Genomic DNA, 19,769 nt, shown 5'->3' on the forward strand with positions numbered 1-19,769 from the left:
AGAAAAATTAAAGGAAAAAAAATTGCATTTCTTGATTGCATAGCTATAATACTGAATGTAGAAACTAAAACATTTGGATAATAATTTACTTAACAAGTTTAGAGTATAATTGATAAAGTTATTTAATTTAGCTCAAAAGCTATTATATTGCATATATTTATTTTTATTGTCAATTACAGGCAATAATATTTTATCAGTGAAATAATTGCATCTTAATAAATAGATTGCAAAAAATACATATTTTACAGTCAAATTAATCCAATTTACATTTACAGAATTTATTTACTTTATTACTAATTTATTTATAGTGAATTTGAATTCACATAATTTCGTGACAACAAAGCAACTCTTCTTAGAATGTATATGACAGAAGAGTGTTAACAATAATTATCCATGTTTTATTAAATTTACTTTAATCATTAACCAGATTTTAGTCAGAGAATCAGCATAATGAAATAAGCAAGACAGAACAGAAAAATATGCAAATTCATTGGTGTGGAAGTAACAAATTGTTGAATACAATGACAATTATTTTTCCAAACTATTCAATGGATTCAGAATAATGGAAAACAACCCTATAGCGCTATTCATATACAATATAAATGGTTCAATTTTTCTTTTAATCCCACTGATAGGTGAACGAAATAATGGAAGAAAATAAGAACAATTTTTCATAAATTCTGATGATTTTAGTTGAAAGACAAAGAACAATTAGCAAAAATGTAACACTTTATTCACCTATCACAATATTGGTGAATAAAATGACCAAACTAGTGAAAATTATGTAGAATTGTGAATCATTTGAATTAAATCTATGTACTTAACATCATTGGCATCCAAACACTGATTTCTTGATTGATTGACTACAAATTATCAGCAAAATGCGATGGCTTATCGACTTGTCATCGATTATTTGGCTAAATATAGTCATTCTGCAGACTTAAATAATTACCTGGATATTTCGATTATTAACTTTAAGATCGTTTTTAAATTATTATATTCGTTAACGCCCAGCTCTCTGAAATGTTCTTAAGTAGTGAAGACTTAACAACAAAACTCCTGATTTCTCACCAATGGGGTGGGAGGATGGATAACTGCCCCCCCCCCCACACACACTAAAGCCACCTCTGAATGCATGGGAATTCTATATCATCATGTCATCATTCTTTGTACCAAGATCTACAATAATGGCAGAGAATTATTGAATTTTTCTAATACATTATGAACACATCATACCCAATATACAACAAACTTACAAGTGTTTTAATTGACAAGTGTATTAATGGAAAATAGTAAATAAATATCTGAAAAATATATAGTATTTCCAGTCTTAAAAATGTTTAGATACATAGAATAAAGCAGATGGAAAAAAACTAATTTTTAAATACAAAAAAAATAGAAAAAAAAATATGGAGAATGAAGTAGAACATGATAGTGAAAAAAGCATGATGCATTTTCTTTTCTGCTTTTGCTAACTTAGTTGATTCAGTTTTACATCATTTATTTCCAACACAATAATTTTTTTGTATACTTCTTTTGGAAAACAAAATAACAAATAAAATATAAAATAATAATAAATAACATTAAAAATATCAAAAAAGAAAAAAAAAGTGAAGTATACCATTATTTGAATCAGAATTCTGTTTATCAAGCATAACTTTCCAAAGTCCAGCTGAAAGAGTTGCACATTCCATTGCAGAAGAAATTGAAGTGTTAATTTGAAAATGTTTTAAATTTAGAGCATTGTGGAAGGCACAGGTGGGTACTAAAAGGAATTCTGTTTGAAGCATTAAACATTGTACTTTCAGCAGCTTTACTTGCTTCAGTTTTTTTTCAAAAACTGGGTTTTGAAGAATGTCAAGAAGAAGAATTAGTCCTTCATCAAACTGTAAAATATATAATGAATTAATATACATTCACAAAAATAACTAAATTAAAAGACAGAATTGATATTAAAAAAAAAGATTTAACACTTATAAAACAATGAAAAAAAATTCAAAAATATAAATTCATAACATTATAAAGTAATCAGTGCAATTAATATTAAACATGTAAATAACTAATTTTAATAAAAAATTATTGCAGTGAATTAACTAAATTTGTTTAGTGTTCTTATAATATTCCATGAAAAAAGAATTCATGTTCGTACAAAAAAAATTCATGACTATTTGCACTTTCAAAGTTCCAAGCTACCAATTTAGGAAAAATATAAGCAAATAATTCATTATATAAACAGCACTTTCCTCTAGTAGATTTGTTTAAAGAATTGCTAATTTGCTGTTATGATTTTGAAAGTTTTGCATTTGGAATCCATCCATCTTTAGGCGATATAAAAAAATAGAAATAATTTAATTAAAAATCTAAATGAAACTTATCTTTGGAATTATCAATGCAAAATTAGTGTGGGGGAAGAAGTTTTTAATTTTCCACTTTTGTATTAATAAATCATTTTCCATATTTATTGATCTACTCCCATTTTAATAAGTTTTCAAATAAAAATTTAAGAAATAAATTTTCTCTTCATTATTTTTATAAATTTAAAAAAAAAAAACTATTTTATTCAGTTTATTAAGGAAGTTTAAAAAATGAGCACACACACACCTATGAATTTGTATATATGCTTTAAAATCAGAAAAGTGTTTTTTTTTTTATCAACACATTAAATGAACTAATCATAATAAAATAAAAGCGTGAATTTAAATCTGAAAAGAGAAGCAATATAACAATTTTTATATATTCGTTGAAATTTAGACTATTTTAATATTTTTTTAAGTGCATCAGTTTATTTTGTGTGATGAAAGAAAAAAATTGTAGGCAATAAAAAATATAAAAAGTTTAGATTAGTATTAAAAAAATTTCAACTAAGAAAAAAAAGTTTGAATTAAATATGTTGCTACATATGAATAGCAGTTTGTCACAAATATCTCTTCTAAGTTTCTAATGCATCAAAGCAATTAGGGATTGCAATATCGGATCAAAAGTTCAATACCGGTATTCGGTATTTTTTAGATCTTAATATCGGGATACTGGTAGTAAAAATTTTAGGGAAAAAAAACAAAAAAAAAACAGGAGTTTCTTTGTTTTATTTGCCAGTTTTATTAGAGAGTGTAAATATCACAAAAAATAATTTGTAACTTATAAATTATAACAGTATATAAAGAATAACAAAAAAGTAAGGGAACATCATATTTACTTAAATCACAAAAAACTGTAAATATTACTATTCAGTCTGTGGTACTATTACAAATTTTTGAAATGTAATCTTAAAAAACATAATGCATAAATTGTACTGTCATTAAGTCGAATGGTTTTGGATATAGCTGATTTCTGTATTGTATTTCGGTTTGTTGAAATTTTTTTATTTATTAATAATTCTAATTTTTGTTCAAGAGACAATTCCTTTTCACTATCAACATTAGTGTCATCATAATCTTCAATAACTGTACCAAATTTTTCTGAATGTAGATAGGTTTATGGGTAAAAAAATTTTAAGAAAATTTACTATAAACGTGATCAAATTTGAATTGGTTAGTCTCTTTTCTTTTTCATTTTTAAAATCATTATAATTATGTAAATAATGTAAGGCATTTTCTATTTCGGTATGCCTTTCTTCTGTGCGATTTTTCAATGTAATATATAATTCTTCAGATAGTGATGTGTGCTGTTCCTTCAGTGAATGCAAAATGAAGTTTATTGTTGCATTAGCTGTTAATAAATTAGAATCTCTCCAACATAATACTTCAACAGTCAGTTTTATTGAAAGTAGAGCTGATACAGTTCTGGATATTAAGTCAATTCACTAATCTGAAAAATTAATTTGCAGGTTTTAAGTCAATTATTGCTTTTTGGATTGGATTTCTCAGTTTCAAAAATCGTTCCATCAATAGGAATAAGCTGTTTTGACGTATTTTAGAATCTGATATTAACATATTTTCTGTTTTATTTTCAGTTAGTATATATTTTTGTAATATGGCATTTTTTGGAGGAGAAAGTTTAAACATCTTAACAATTTTTCGAACTTTATAAATTACAGGAAGCAAATCTTGATGGGCTAATATTTCATCTTCATTAGTAATATCTTCTTCAACAATTACATTGTTATTATCTTCATTGTCAATATCAATCGCACTCTCTTCAAAGTCAGAATCCGGTCTCTATATGCACAGTATTTGGGAATACATTTTTGGTATAATACATCTATTACTCCTAATTGAATTCCATGAGTATAGCACAATTGCTGATTTGCACCAATCAACTTTCCAACTTTTTTCATAACTGTTGCTCCATCAAGCGTTATAGATATAATATCTTCTTTCAGGGATAATCCATGTTTTGCTAATTTAGATTCCACACATTTTTCAGCTGGCATACGAGCTGGTCCCAAGACATGTGCAAGTCCTATATTCCAATTTTTTTTTTCTGAATGAATATTTATATTTAAAAAGCGTCTATTTCTTAAACTTTGTCCATTCATCATATGCAAGACTAAATTTTTCACCATTTACTTTTAATTGTATTAGCCCGTGTTTCACAGAATTGCAAGCACTGTTATTGTAGTTTATAACAGTTCTTCTTATAGTGTTAATCGACGTTGGTAGATTTTTAAAACTTTTGGCAGTTAATAATTTTTTTAATTCAGTAAAAGTGCAAAACACTCGAAATGGCAAACCATCAAATGCTGTCATTTTACTTATAATTTCATCCAAATTATCTTTTTTTTTCTTTCTCCAAATTAATCTAAAATTCCCGAGGATTCGGGTTTAGAAACTGTGCTTAAATTTGTATCTTCATCGCAATTAGATTCTTTCCTCTTAACAAATTTCTATCATGTTTTGTTTTTAAATGTGTGTGGAGTCCGCTTGTACTTCCTCCGCTCACTTTAATAACTCTTGAACATTTTTTACACTATGTCACTGTATTCTTTTCATCATAAATAATGAAACCAAACCGAAGTATTATCAACGGATTTTTTATGTTCTTTAAAGTTATTCTTATTAATTATTATGGGTTATTATTTATAAGTATATATATATACATATAATGAATCTGAAAAATATTTTGAACCCTAAAATATGATATGCAAATACAATGTGAATAGTAAACTCACTTGTTTAAAAGAAATCGAAATATTACGCACTTTCTTCATTACTACAACCTTGTTTTCACAGATACGAATATCAGACTAAAAATCCTGCGCGTGTGCAGTATCGCTCGGAGCTATAATAGGATAGTTTTGATCTACCTGCTTGGATGACTCACAGTATTTTATCACTTCTCTTAATCGTACGATGCAACTTTGTATTCACGGTCTAATTAATTTCGCCTATTAGTGAGACATAAAAACAAAAACGTATACTATTTTGCTATGTTGGCGATCCCTGAACATATAATGGAGACAATTTAAAACATTTCTAGTAAATACCGAAAAACCAGTATTCGGTATCCCAATATACCGGTACTGCAATCCTTAAATGCGATGTTTAGTGCATACACTAATGCACAATGCGATGCACAGGTGAGAGTAAAAATCTATTTTGAATAAAATCTCTGTGGAATTTAATAACAATGTTTAAATTAAATAAACTATTTCAAAAAAATACTATTTTAAACAAAACACAATTTTATTCTAAATCAATATAAAACCATTATGGAATATGCAGATAGGAAAAACATCTTATATTTCCCTTTCCAAAGAATGAACTCACAACATGAGTACCGCCACAATGTCCCATGCCAACAGGAGACTGTGGGACTTCAAATTCTAAGACATCCATGTCATAGAATCGCCTTGCTAGAATTCATTGTATTAACTAAATCAATCAATTTGTCAAACCTTGTAGGGGGAAATAAACGTCTTAATGTATGTCTGAAATGTTCTACAAACAGTGTATGATCTACATAATAAGCTATGCAAACAAAATTTACTTTGTTACTGACCACACTTTAAAATCCTTGCATCATATTCTTGAATATAACCTGGCATCACATCAAAATATGTGTGAAACTCTTAGAAGATTAATAATTGTAGTATACTGCAAGCACTGTAGTGTAAAAATCACATTTTAAAGATATTGTCAATATCAAAGTTCCACAATCATATAATTTGACAGCATATCAAGATATTATTTGCCCAAAACACAGGTTTAGAATCTGACACATAACAATATAACTCAATGATAAATATGGTTATAAAATCACATAATGCTATAACTTCTTCAGGATGCAAGAATCCTTTGTGGAATATATAATTATGTTCCTTTATCCAGAATAAAATTGTTAGTGGAAATTAAATCAAAATTGAGCTTAATCAGTTAATAGAAAACTCTATAGCCAAGTAATGTCGACTACCATCCAACAAAGCTACTTGAGGATTAAAGGATATATATATATATATATCCCCATATTTATTAGGGTTTGTTTTTTTAATAAAGAATACAAAATCTGTCACATGATTATTCAAACAAAAGAATATAGCATGTTTAACAACACAAGAAGCATATTCACACTACCATTTGAAGAATAACTTGGTTTCCAGAATAGTTGCAACTATATCTTCCATGCAATAAACTTTTCTTCCTCTACTGGCAGAATTTAAATAGCCAAGTCCTTTTAAATTTTTCCATCGTGCTTTATAGAGCAGGTGAAGACATTCGCCATTTTTGTAAGCAGGTTTTCTCAACAGCTGCAATGGTATTTGGTTGTTTCTGATAGAAAGATTTTACTGGCCAAACTTTTTCGAGCAATGCTATCATGATACTCAAACAATTAAATACTGTTTGCACATAACTCACTTCTCTTTACCCAGTTAATGACCTGTGTTTTATTTATTTATGCAAATAAGTAAATTTATTATGCAAATAAATAAATTTATGCAAATACCCAATAATATTATTCCTTAGCCAAATTTGATACAAAAATATTTATTTGAAAAATGAGGAGCAATTTGAAGTTACTGTCAACCATATTTTGTTTTATTTCAAACAGTAGAATGTGCTCCAAATGCATTTTTAGTAGGAAAAGATACCTGCATACATATTCAAATGTTAAAGAAAATTTTTATCTTACCATTGCCTTCTGTAGATAAACCTTGGATTTTATCAATTTAAGTTTTAGTCCCAATAAAACTTGACTGGTAGAAGATTCATCTAAAAAAGGATCATTTTCAACTAGCTTGAGCAACTGAATTGCTGTATCAGAATAACCACACTTCAAAAGGAAATCTGCTAAAGAAATTGAACTACTGATTTGATACTCCTTATTTTCAATGCTTGAAGCAACATTCCAAAGAAGAATCCATGATCGCAACTCGTATAAATCCTACGAAAAATTTTAAATATTATAAAGACTGTACACAATGCAATTAATAATAACAAATTACTCAAAAAATTGAAAGAAATATTTCAAAAGTGGATAAAATAAATTAAAACTTTATGATAATAGGAAATTAAATTTAAACCTTATAATAATATTTGATTATTTATAAAAAAATCAGTAATTTTCCTTGTAAGCTTTTATTTTCATTATGAGTACAGGAAATAAAAAAAAAAAAATAAGAAGGCCAAAGAAAATATCTAAATAAAAACTTCTAAATGAAATTAAACTTAATTATATAATCAAAAAATACAAATGATTAATGTACATGTATCTCCAGTCAAATTAATAATTATAAAAAATAGAAGTATGCATTAACATAAAATATAAGTTAAAAATTAACAATCAATATCAAATTTGAATCAAAAATATAATTAAATACATATACACACATATGCTGATGTAGAAAACAATTCTGCAGTTGCATTAATAATAGACAGAAGGTTCCAGTTATTAACAGACTCAGTTAATTCTTTCCAATCAGAATTAAGATCTCTAGAAATTCCCATCCATGTTTCAAGGGCCATTTCTAAATTTTTGATGACCTCAGCTTCAACAAAAAAAGTAACAAGTGGAAATGTTGGCTTTATATCACAAGTTTCATTTTCTTCATCTTCAGACTTAGATTTCAAAGATGCTTCAGTTTCTGACTAAATAAGAAAATAAAAAAACTTTGTAATAAAGACTATGACATCAAAAATTATTTTTGTACAAAATACTAAATTTTCTTTTTAAATAAGTAAATTTTCAATATATTTTACAGTACTATTTTTCACTGGTACAATAAAATTAAATTTGTTTTCATAGCTACTATAAATATCTTATTCCTGTCTGCATTCCATTTTTAGTAACCAATGTAAAAAGGTATGGCATACTTTTCCCTCCACAGCAATCACAGGTAAGATATAACTCTAAAAGTCAGCAATGATATGTAGTAATAATAATATATCACAGCTATATATATATATATATATACACACACACATTGTAATTATCATTATATATATTACTTTTTATTGAATCGGTATATAAAAATTTTCACCAGTATTGCAAAAATTAGGAAATATATTTGGTATCACACAAAAATCTTCAAAGCTGAATGATTTCCCTTATTATTCTAATGTATATGTCTCAATTCAGTAACCAAATCATGAATAAGTTGATTAATTAGAGAAGATTAATAAGAACATTCTTTAAATCAGTGTGTGTGTGCATGTGTGTAATTTTTCAAGGATATCATATTTTCAGAAAGAAAATTGTTTCCACATATCAAGTATATATAGGACAAAAATTCTTACATAATAATGATGCATACCTATTTTGATAACAGAAGCAACCACTGATTTTATTAATGAAAATGGATATAAATTAGGAAGGAAAAAACTGTTTCAATGATTATTACTTGCAATAAAAATTCTAAGAAGATCAAAATAAGCCTAAAAAAAATCAATAAACACTTCTTAATATATGCCATTTTATGTTTCTTTTAAACAAATCTTTTTTAAGTTGAAATAAGATTTTTTTTTTATTTTAACATTAATTTAGCTTTACATTTCTTATAGTAAACATAATTATTGAATGGAATCAGCAGTGAAAGCAGTGAAAGAGAAGTCTGACATCAAGCAGAAGAAAAATAAAGATGTTGCAAAAAGCAAAGCAGAAACTAACAAATATTACGCAAACATTTTTGAAAAATAATTTTATTTATTGCAATTTTTAAAATATAGTTTCATAGTTTGATTGTTTTAAATCTTTAACTCTAAAACATTAACTATGTACAAGAACTTTAAATTTTTTTTAAATGAAAACTTTTTAATTCTGAATAATGCAATTTCTATAAATAGAGTCTCTTTTTTCCCAAGAAATATTGAAGTTTATAAAAGTTCTTCTGATATGCATTAAAGGCTTTTAAAAATTCCAAGAAATATAGAAATATTAGCACTATCATTATACATGACAGATCCTAGCAGTACTTAATAGCAACATGCAATTATATTTAATACTAGCAACATTTGGCAATAAGTTTGTTTGCCCAGAATAATGGTTGCTTAATAATTAAATATTTCATAACTTGATCTTATTGGTTTCCTAGACAGAATATTTTTAAGCTTCAAATTTTTATAGACATGTATTTTAGAAGCCTTGCACTGCACAATAAATCTCCCAAATGTTTATTATTATTATTATTATCTCAATAAAAAAAATTGAACTCTAATTTGAAATTGAAGATATTAAACTTCACCAAATCCAAAATCTTTTTTTCTTAAACTATATATGTTTTTGTGTGCTTCAAGTCTAAATGTCAGTGAATCATACCTTTTAATACAACAAGTATTTTACAAAAATACTAATTGGAACAAAGTGTCTTAAAAGGGGTTATGATAATTTCAGAAGTTATGGTGAAGAAATATCAAAATTTCACATATTTTTTTATAAGTAAAATCCTAATTGAAATTTCATAAACTCTATCTACGGATTTTCTTTTTCCCTGGAATGTTTCTTTAGTATACCCTTTGAATTGGCTATCTACAAATTTTTGAATGAATTTAAATTTTACTTGCAATACAGAATGATCTGAATAAATGAGGTTAAATTACCATCACCCTTTACAAAAAAAAAAAAAAAAAAAAAAAAAAATTCTCAAAATGATTTTTTAATGTATTTTAAATATCATTACAAAAACAGATACCAAATACATAAATTTCAATAATCATTAGAAAATACCTAGAAAATAAAATGATTTTTTTTAATATATATGCCATATAAACATTAAAGTTCAAAACAAAATTTTTAACATTATACATTATTATATAAAAAGATGCTAAAATTCTTACTTGTGCAAATCTGTGTAGCTCTTGTAACTTAAAACAATAAAGACAAAAGTAATAGACTGATAACAGCAGCTTTGCTTCCATATTTGTAGGATTTTCCATCTGATATTCTTTAATCAATTCAATACCTTCTAAACATATCTCTAGAAGTGTTCTATATAAAAAAAATAACCTTAATACAGACATTTAACAAAACAAATTCAACATTTTTCATTTACATAAAAGTTCAATTGTAAGGCAGAAAATCTCATCATAAGAAAGATTCAGCAAAAAGCATCTGCAAAGCAATAAGCAAAAAATAATTTACATGATCAAAAAAATTATTTTAAAAATTACTATTTTCAACAAATTTATAATATTACTATTTAATTTTTTTATTGTACTTATTATTCAGAAAATTAAATTGACATAAAAACTTATAATCCCTGCATTCTTTTCACATCCAAAAAATTTTAATGAATGCTGTCTGATAATCCCTCCCCCACACACACATATACACACTCCAAAATATAATTGGTGATTGTGGAGATAAAATTTGTTAGTAATCATTTAAAACACAGTAGTTAACTTACAACTTAAAATTCATCGTTAATATATCTAAAAATACATAAGAGTTTTTGAATATTAACAAACTTAAGTTAAATATTCAATCTCTATTAATAAAATTCATTCATAATTGATACTTGTAAAGTTTTTTCTCCGTGTGCTGTTAAAGATACAGTAGCAATAAGACCTTAAGATCTTGCTACCTTTTCGTAACTTATGTGTCTACTCTTACATCATTAAAATTTTTCCCATTTCCAATTGTATCATTCCATGCATGAAAAGTCAGTTTTTGTTACTAGCTCCTTACAGCAATCAGCAGATTCGCCAGGAATATTAGCAGCACTTAACTTCAATTGAATCTCTAATACATAACTTGATGTTAATGATTCACTCAAAAATATTTTTAAGCATCAAATTGTGATAAACATCAAATCACATGTAAAAATAATAGTTTTAAATAGTCTTACGCATCATATCTAATTTCATTTAATTGTATAGTCAAATCTTGCTTAATGAACATTTCTCATAATGAATGATTCAGAAAAAAAAAATGAGAAGACATTGTGATGTCACATGCAGACTTCTGTATGTACATTGGCTATCAAACTATATTTAACACTTGATGCTTGTTGATGAGGAGTTTCCCCCACTTTTTTTTCCAAATTAAAAGCAGAACTGTAAAATATATACTTAATTGAATCATCAAAAAAAAAAAAAAAAAAATGCAAAAATGACAGCAAAAATACAAACATGATCAGAAGATGAATATTAAACGTTAAGAGATGCATTCTGAGTCACAGCAAGAAGGAATTGATTTTAGCAGAAGGAAGCCCTCTGTGAAATAAAGTACATGCTGAAAACATGGAAAACTATTTTATCACATGCTGAGAAGCATCATCCTAATAAGTCAGTAGTTATGTGTTTTACAAATTTATTTAAAACTAATACTGTGCCTCCATTTCATCAAATTTTCAACACGCCCCCCCCCCCCAGAAAAAAAAGAAGTCTTTAGACAACTTTCGTATAAAAACGCATTTATTGTAAATAATAAATCGCATCATTATAAATATTTTTGAATACTTATTTTTTGAAATGGAATCCATTATCCTATTTTAAATTGATCCTATGAAAAAAAACTGAGTCACTGAATGAGTATTTTGCATTACAAGTAAGATTGAGGAAAAAATTATCTTTCTTGAGCAAGGTTCCACTGTATATAAGGATCTTACTAATAGTATAAAGTCTCATGACATCATAGTGCCATTAAAAAATTAAGTGTTTGAGAAAACTAAATTGTGTATTGCAAATTACGGTAGCATAATTTTATTTTCAAAATCCCCATGTAAACTGCACAAAATTTAATAACAGCTAGCCACTCTATTACCACAAACTATGGCTGTATAAACAGGAAACTGCATGGACAATTAACAAGATCTTTCTGGTACGATTTCAAATAACAGGAAAAAAATCATGCAATTAAATACCCAAAGCAATAATGAAAAAAATCTAAGTTTCATTGCCACAATGAAATATATTGTTGAATGATTCCAACAAAAATAATGTTAAAAAAAATATTTTTAAATATTGCCAAAAACAGGGGGAAAAAAACTACAAAATTTAATAAATATCACTTCAAAAACATCTTTTCGATTTTAAATAGATGTAAAAATCCATTTCATTATATCAGTTTTTGCAGTAATATTAAAATCTTGCCTAACATTTAATGATATAATTCCAATTAACGTTTTTTTTTTAAAAATCGCTCTGAGACGGACATTCCTCCAAAGTTTATATGTGCCTAATTGGTACATCTAAGTTAAATTATCTGACCTGTAAAGTACCGATGCATATATATTCTTCTTTATTATTAATAGAGATGAGAGAAAATTGGGACAGGAAATTACATATCAAACAAAAGAGATCATAGAAATTAAACTACTTTCTATTACTTCACAGAATCCTAAGATTCCATCACTCATAATTTAAAGATTAGTCAAACAGCTTCTAGCACCAAGAAAAGCAAATTTGTAAAATAATAAAGCACGAGCATGCAATCATAGTTTCTAATACTATATGAAAGAAAAATGTCTCCCTAAATTTATAAGAGAGTTTTGCCTCCACTAATAGAAAATATGCACACACACACAAAAAAAAAAAAAAAAAAAAAAATAATAATAATAATAATAATAATAATTAAGTACAGTTCTAATGGAATATATATTTAAAAAAAAAACACTTATAAAATAAATTCTGGAAATAACTCAAACTTACTTATTCAAAATTTTAAAAATTCTTTCAGCTACTAATGGTGGCAGGGTCAAAATTTCTAGAATAGCACATCCACGATCATATTTGTTGCATGGTATGTTTAAAAGCATCTCTGCAACTCTAACAATTTCTTCTTCAGATGAGCACCTGCAATATTAGTAGAAATTAAATTGATTATTCCATTACAAAACTCTAAGCATGATACTTCTGAAATACCAATTGGGAGGGATTCAAATTTTATTTCTTCTCTTAGATATTCTAATTCTCATGTGCTTGTTTTGGAAGAAAAACAGCAAAAATATACAGTGTCACATTGGCAAGTAATAAGATAATATTTAACTGTATTTATTAACAGTGCTTCTATTTTTGAAGAAAATAATTCTTTATATAAACTGATAAATAGCAGTATTGCTAATTTAAATTTTATGTAATTTTATAAAAACCACATACAGAAAGATGATCAGAAGAGATGACAAGAAAAAAAAAACTGATTAATTATAATTTATTTCTCAAAAGGTAAGCATTCAATACTTTTATATACTTTCTGAGCAGTTTCTAACATTCTGATCTATTAAATTGAAAAATAAAATTCATGCATTGTCCCAAATAAGATTATTTGTATTTGAACCCAAAGATATAATTCTTTTTTCACCATTCCTTTTTTGTCTTGTCAATATATAGTTTTCAATTATAATGTTAGCAGGAAAACTAATCCATTTTCTCAACTTCATTTCTTAATATATACAATAATACATTTAATATATGAAAAAAAACATTGCCTTTAATTTTTTAATTTCATATGGACAATATATTTAAATAAGAATACTACACAAACAATAATTACAAAAAAAAGCTTAAGCATGGATATAAATTTAAATAATCAAACATTGTGTTATATAGAAAGCCAAAAAAAATTTCCAGAAATAAATACCATAACATAGGCATCATTTGCAGCAGTGAAATTAATCAGATAAATAGAGGAAACTCGTTTTTGAGTACCTAGCATTTATTCTTAATAATGTATATGTATAAGAAATATAAATAGGAAAAAGAGCATTATGTTTGACATTATAGTTTTGAAATTTTTCTATTAATCGTCTTCCAGAAAATCACTGGTGAAAAATTTATCTAGTTTATTTGAACTCACCAATTCAGAAAAGAAAAACATTCTGCTAACAGCGATGATTTTTAAAAATTATATCCCATTTTTATACACTTTGATGTGAAAACTATAGTTTATTTGTATTTACCTGTATAAGTTACAAGTTACAAACTAAAATCATCTGAAATAAACTCGGAGTACTACACAATTTTCATTGCAACATTTACATATTATTATAATAACTAAATGCTAAACTGTTCAGTTATTCTTTATGCTATAAATTGATTCAAGATAATAATAACAAAAATTAAGGATTTTATAATAAAAACCTTTCAGTCTTATAAATCTTCAATTCTTCCATTAATAGAAAAACTTTTTCTTCCACATTCAGTGAAATCTTCATTTCAGACAACACATCATTGATAATACTAAAATGAAGAACAAGAATATATTAAACTTTATATATATTACTTTAAATATTCAATTTATCATATTTAATTCATTCATAATTCATCATTACAGGAACTATTTTATTATATTAAAGTCTGTTTTAAAGTTTTTGCACATAACAATAAAATTTTTACATAAATAATTTTACATATTACACAAATTTTTATAGAAGCAAATGTATAAACAAGTTAAAATATACAAAACAAAAATTTCTATTTTATACCAGAAGAATCAAATTACACCCAATTCTCATAATGCAAAGAGAATAAAATTTCTACAGAAATTAAAACAGTTTCAATACTTTAGATGCTTAAGACACAAGCAAAACTAGATAATTTCTAATAATTATGTCAATTCATTTATTACAAAAAGTGTTGTAAAAGTATTGTTGGATATTCAAAATTTATATTATATTATTTATTATTAATACTCAAAATAATTCAAGTTTACTCAAAAAAATATATTACTAAGATATAAAAGCACATTTGATCAACAAAAATAATTAAAGGCAGAAAGAAAGATTAAAAATATTGATGAATGTAATTTAACACTAAAAATATTTACTTCTTTTAGTTGTAAATAAAGGGCTAAAAAACAATATTTTTTTCAATTTAATCTACTCTTGCACCTTCCTATCAAAATAATTATAAAAAATATCTTTATTTTTTAACAAAAAATTGTATAAAATTATAATTACATTAATAATTATATCTATTTTGTGTAGCATTATAAATAGAGAGATAAATTATAATTCAGCTTACACAGAAGTCGATTCCAAATCGTTCATTCGTAAAGCATCTCGTTTTACTTTTTTCCACAATTCCAGGCATTCCTTTTTTTTATCAGCGAATATCAATATCATTTTCACAATAGATAGAAGAGCTGTTTTGTGGCTTCCAGATAGGAAATAACAATAAATCAAAATTTCCTTTTTCTTCCATAAAGAAGGCTGAAATAAAAAACATTTGAACACATATAACTAAGGACATAAAAACAACACATAATTACTGATGCATAGTATGACATCGATTAATTATACAATCAGCTGAATAGACTTCTGTTTTTCAAGCTCGATTCTTTTCAAATTCATACATATTTTACCAGATGTCGAACCAACAAGAAGACAATTTTAGAATTAATTTGAATTTATTTTTTCACACAAAGGCATGATTCATACATGGGGATGACATGTGAAGATATATCAGTTCACACTGGGACACAAGAGAAAAAACATGAGTTTTCCTTTATGCACTTTCACCTAGGACTTCTTTGATATGTGTCAATTCAGGATAGGGAATTTTAGATAGTTTTGAAAGGAATGTTGTTAGTGTTAAAGCACATGAGAGAACTGTAAAGTGATCAGTTTTTTAAAGTGTAAAATCTAGATCAGAGAAAATTTTAGAATAAAGTAGTATGAGCTAATTTAAAATAAAAAGTAGGAAATTAATTAGAATTTTAATTAAATTAAGAAATATCGTTACATACTCATGTAAATACAAAGGCCAGTTTGTTTACCCCTTCCTCTTCTTTTCAAATCAAAATGGGTCATATGAAAAAAAAAACGGGGGGGGGGGGACAAAATGAACTTCCTGCCAAAAGTTATACTACATCATCATGGTTACTTTTACAAATAATTCCAAATGAACATTGGTGAATCAGGTTTTCTACCCCTTTTTGAAAAATGTTGCTGCTAGTGGTGTGAGATAGGTCTTAATGAAGGTCCTTTGAAGTTTCTCATCAGTCTTTGACAGGGCATCCTAGACAGTTTTTAAGTTCAGAGAAATGATGAAAATCACTTGGACCTAAACCATATTTTCCTATAAAGGACAACAAAGGCACAAAACTCTTTCAACATAAGGTGCTATTCAATCAATTAATTAAATTGAAAGAAATTGAGAATGCTGAAATCCTTGGAATCCCAGATAATAAAATAGCTAACCAACATGCAAAAGTCAAGACTTCGAAAGATGAATGTTTAGGTATTCATGTCAATAATTTTTCCTTAAAAGGAAATTCAAAGGACATCCAGATTAATGAGGAGGTCAAAGAGTTCACCTCATATCATTAACAGCAATATTCTTTGAAGAGGGGAATCGGAAATCTGGTTCACCAATATGACAATGTCCAAATTTTCATCGTATTTTTCGTAATCATTTTTGTATATAACTCGTGATTATAAATTAATTTTATTATGTTGTTTGTTTAACTTTTTATGGTCAATCAGAGCTTGAAAGAAAAAAAGCAGCAAACTTATGAATTGCTCAGTTTTTTTTTTTTTTTTTTTTTTTCCCCTATGCTCTTCCTTATACACATACATAAAATTAATTCAACTAACAATTAGGGAAAATTCACTTGTGAAGCTATATAAATTCTGAATGAGTTTCTGCATCTTCTTTTAATTGCTTTTTGCCTTCCTAATTAGATTGCATTGCTCCTTGGTCATGAACTTGACACAAAACTTTTAAAACTCACCAAAAATTACCTTTTAACTTTATCACGACAAAAAGAAGACATTCTAAAGAATTCATAATTTATTTCCTTTACCAAGAAAATGCTTTTGTAAGTGCATGCAATTTCATATCACGAATAAAATATTTTAAGATTTTAGAAACATAATATGTGAAATACAAAAAATTAGCCCAGTCACTTTAAAAATTTTCTACTAAGAAAGTTACAAGAACAAAACAATAAAAATATGCTTTAGATAATTAAATAAATAAAAATCAGCTTTTTCAGTTTAACAAACCTTAATTTTAAAAATGACAACTTATAAAAGGTCTATTTAATTAACATAAAACTGTAAATAATTTTTTAAATTTATGTACATAAAACACAAAAATTAATACAAAATGACTATCTTATTATAATTCATTTTATATTCCTCACTAAATAAGGAAATAAATAATTGATTCCTTAAATGCAGATATTTGTAGAAGCACTAATAATAAAGTGACAAATTTTCTTAAATTCTCTATACAATTTTCATACCTTTTTCAACCTTCAAAGAAAATTTGCATTCTGTGAAGTAATAAATTTCCAAAGTTTTAATAAAAAGAAATTTGCTTAAATAGAATACTAATATTACTCTTTTTTACTGAAACATTTTGAACTTGAACAGAATTAAAGTGTTATGATCATAAAATTATCTGCATGATCACATTTAGACACTATACAGGTTTTGACTTTTTTTAAAGTTGATTATTTTAAAATAAAGAATAAATATCAAGGGATAAAAAAGTATTATTAATCTCTATTAATAATAAAACTGAGAGGGAGTGGAAGAGAGAGTATACGTGTGTTTCACTATCCAGACCATTTGGCCTCCAATTACCAAATTTGATAGTATGTGGCACTTTGGAGAATGGAAATGCTTATCTCAGAGCAATTATGAAGCTAAATTTTGGTATTATTTTATCATAACTTTCAAAAATATTATTGCACAAAAATAAATTTTATTTCATTTCAAAACTGAAAAAATCTTTTTAATGATACCAATTTAATTTACATGCAAATTTTTACTGAGCTTGATAATTATATTTTTAATACGCTTAATTTGCAATAAAATATTATAATGCTACTATGAAATTCAAACAGTTTAATTGTTTTATCAAATATTTAACTGCATGATTTTTTCAATTGTTGAAAACTAAAGAAGGGTTCTGTTTAATATCTGTGCAGTTTACAAGACAAATTATATATATATTTCTGAAATTTAGGAGCTAGCTGAACCGATATTTATGATTCTAACAACTTTATGACATTGTAGGACTATCTCAATGAGAAAGATTCATGTACACAGTAAACAGAACTTAAGTAAAACAATTAAAATAACACAGCTTTAGAGTCCAAATGAATTATATGAAATCAAATTTCAACCAATTCTCAGTAAACCATTTACTTGCCTGATGCAACTAGTTGAAAAATAAAATGAATAACAGTAATTTGAAATTTTCAACAATAGTGTTGTGCTCCAAGCATTATGCATTTTATAAAAGCAGCAAATATATTTGGGAAGGTATAAATGATTTTTTTTTTAAAATCTCAAATCCTTCTGAAAGTGTTTTGCTTATAAAATGCAATTTTCAACTAAATTATACAAAATTTACAGAATATGTGACTTCCTTCCATATTATAATCTAAAGTGAGTTTTATAAAAATTTGAGGAAATATATGTAATCTTAGCAAATAAAATTTAACTGCGTATACATAAAATATATTTCCATTCATAATTTCAAAACCATATATATAAAGAAATTTATATAACAATTCCATTGAATATTATGAAGATTCAGAAAGATATTAGCACTGCAGTAAGTTGAATTGCAGTTGTTTTCTAAAAGAATCCAAATGACAAGGGTTATCACTAATATGAGGTGGCACTACCATTTGCTGCAATGACAAGCCATTAATTTTTGAAATGCTACAGCAGGAATTGCACAGATCTTTTTGAAAAAAGCCCCTTTATGGATATGAGACATTGCGATTGAAATTGAATTTGATGTTCATATATGAAGGATTTTGGATGGAATTGAAATCTAGACTCTCATATGACAAGTTGAATTCCTCACTACCTATGGGATGAATTGGAACTTCGAATTTAACACTATGCCTTACATCAGCAATAAGGCTTCTCAGTTTCCTTTTATGAGAATGTGATACAATTCCCACATGAACATTTCAAAAATTGATAACCTTCCTCATAGAGCAGCAGTCATCAATACCTTAAAGGGCAGTGCCTTCTCATATTGGGATACATCTGTAGGGTATACAAAAAAATAATATAGTCTCGACACTTTTAATTATATATTGTATTAAATTACTTAACATTAGAAGTCTATATTAAATGCTCTATTCTAGTCTGTGCAAATAATAATGAATAAAATTTGTTATTTATGATGCCCTAACTGACTGCAATGTTAAATAATTAATTTATAAGCATGAGGGAGTGAGTATTTAGTAAACTCCTAATCTTTTAAATAATTCTATATAAGTATTCAAACATTGAAGTTAAAAAAAATTCAATTTGTAAAAAAAAGATTGTTATTTAGATTCTCTTAAAATCTTTCTGGGTCTTAATAACATTCAATATAAGTTGTCTTTTAACTATAGCTTTGAAATTATGAAAAGAAGTATTAACTATGTTTCATGCATGAGCAGTTAAAATTTATTAATCAAAAATAATCACATCTTCACAGATATTT

At 26.2% G+C, this 19,769-nt stretch overlaps 1 protein-coding gene across 3 annotated transcripts in view; it reads right to left on the minus strand.

The window, feature by feature from the left end:
* LOC129976082 (uncharacterized) overlaps positions 1-19,769 on the minus strand; it is a 61,760-nt gene that overhangs the window by 25,879 nt on the left and 16,112 nt on the right. For all 3 annotated transcript variants that reach the window (XM_056089580.1, XM_056089656.1, XM_056089493.1), the window contains exons 7-13: positions 15,330-15,517; positions 14,448-14,546; positions 13,020-13,163; positions 10,206-10,356; positions 7,764-8,021; positions 7,066-7,317; positions 1,622-1,886 (exon numbers count right to left, since the gene is read on the minus strand). In XM_056089580.1, coding sequence (XP_055945555.1) covers positions 1,622-1,886; positions 7,066-7,317; positions 7,764-8,021; positions 10,206-10,356; positions 13,020-13,163; positions 14,448-14,546; positions 15,330-15,517 — 1,357 coding nt within the window. The remainder of the gene's footprint in view (positions 1-1,621; positions 1,887-7,065; positions 7,318-7,763; positions 8,022-10,205; positions 10,357-13,019; positions 13,164-14,447; positions 14,547-15,329; positions 15,518-19,769) is intronic.

The sequence above is a fragment of the Argiope bruennichi genome, chromosome 1 (assembly GCF_947563725.1).
Source record: "Argiope bruennichi chromosome 1, qqArgBrue1.1, whole genome shotgun sequence".
Lineage (NCBI taxonomy): Eukaryota > Metazoa > Arthropoda > Arachnida > Araneae > Araneidae > Argiope > Argiope bruennichi.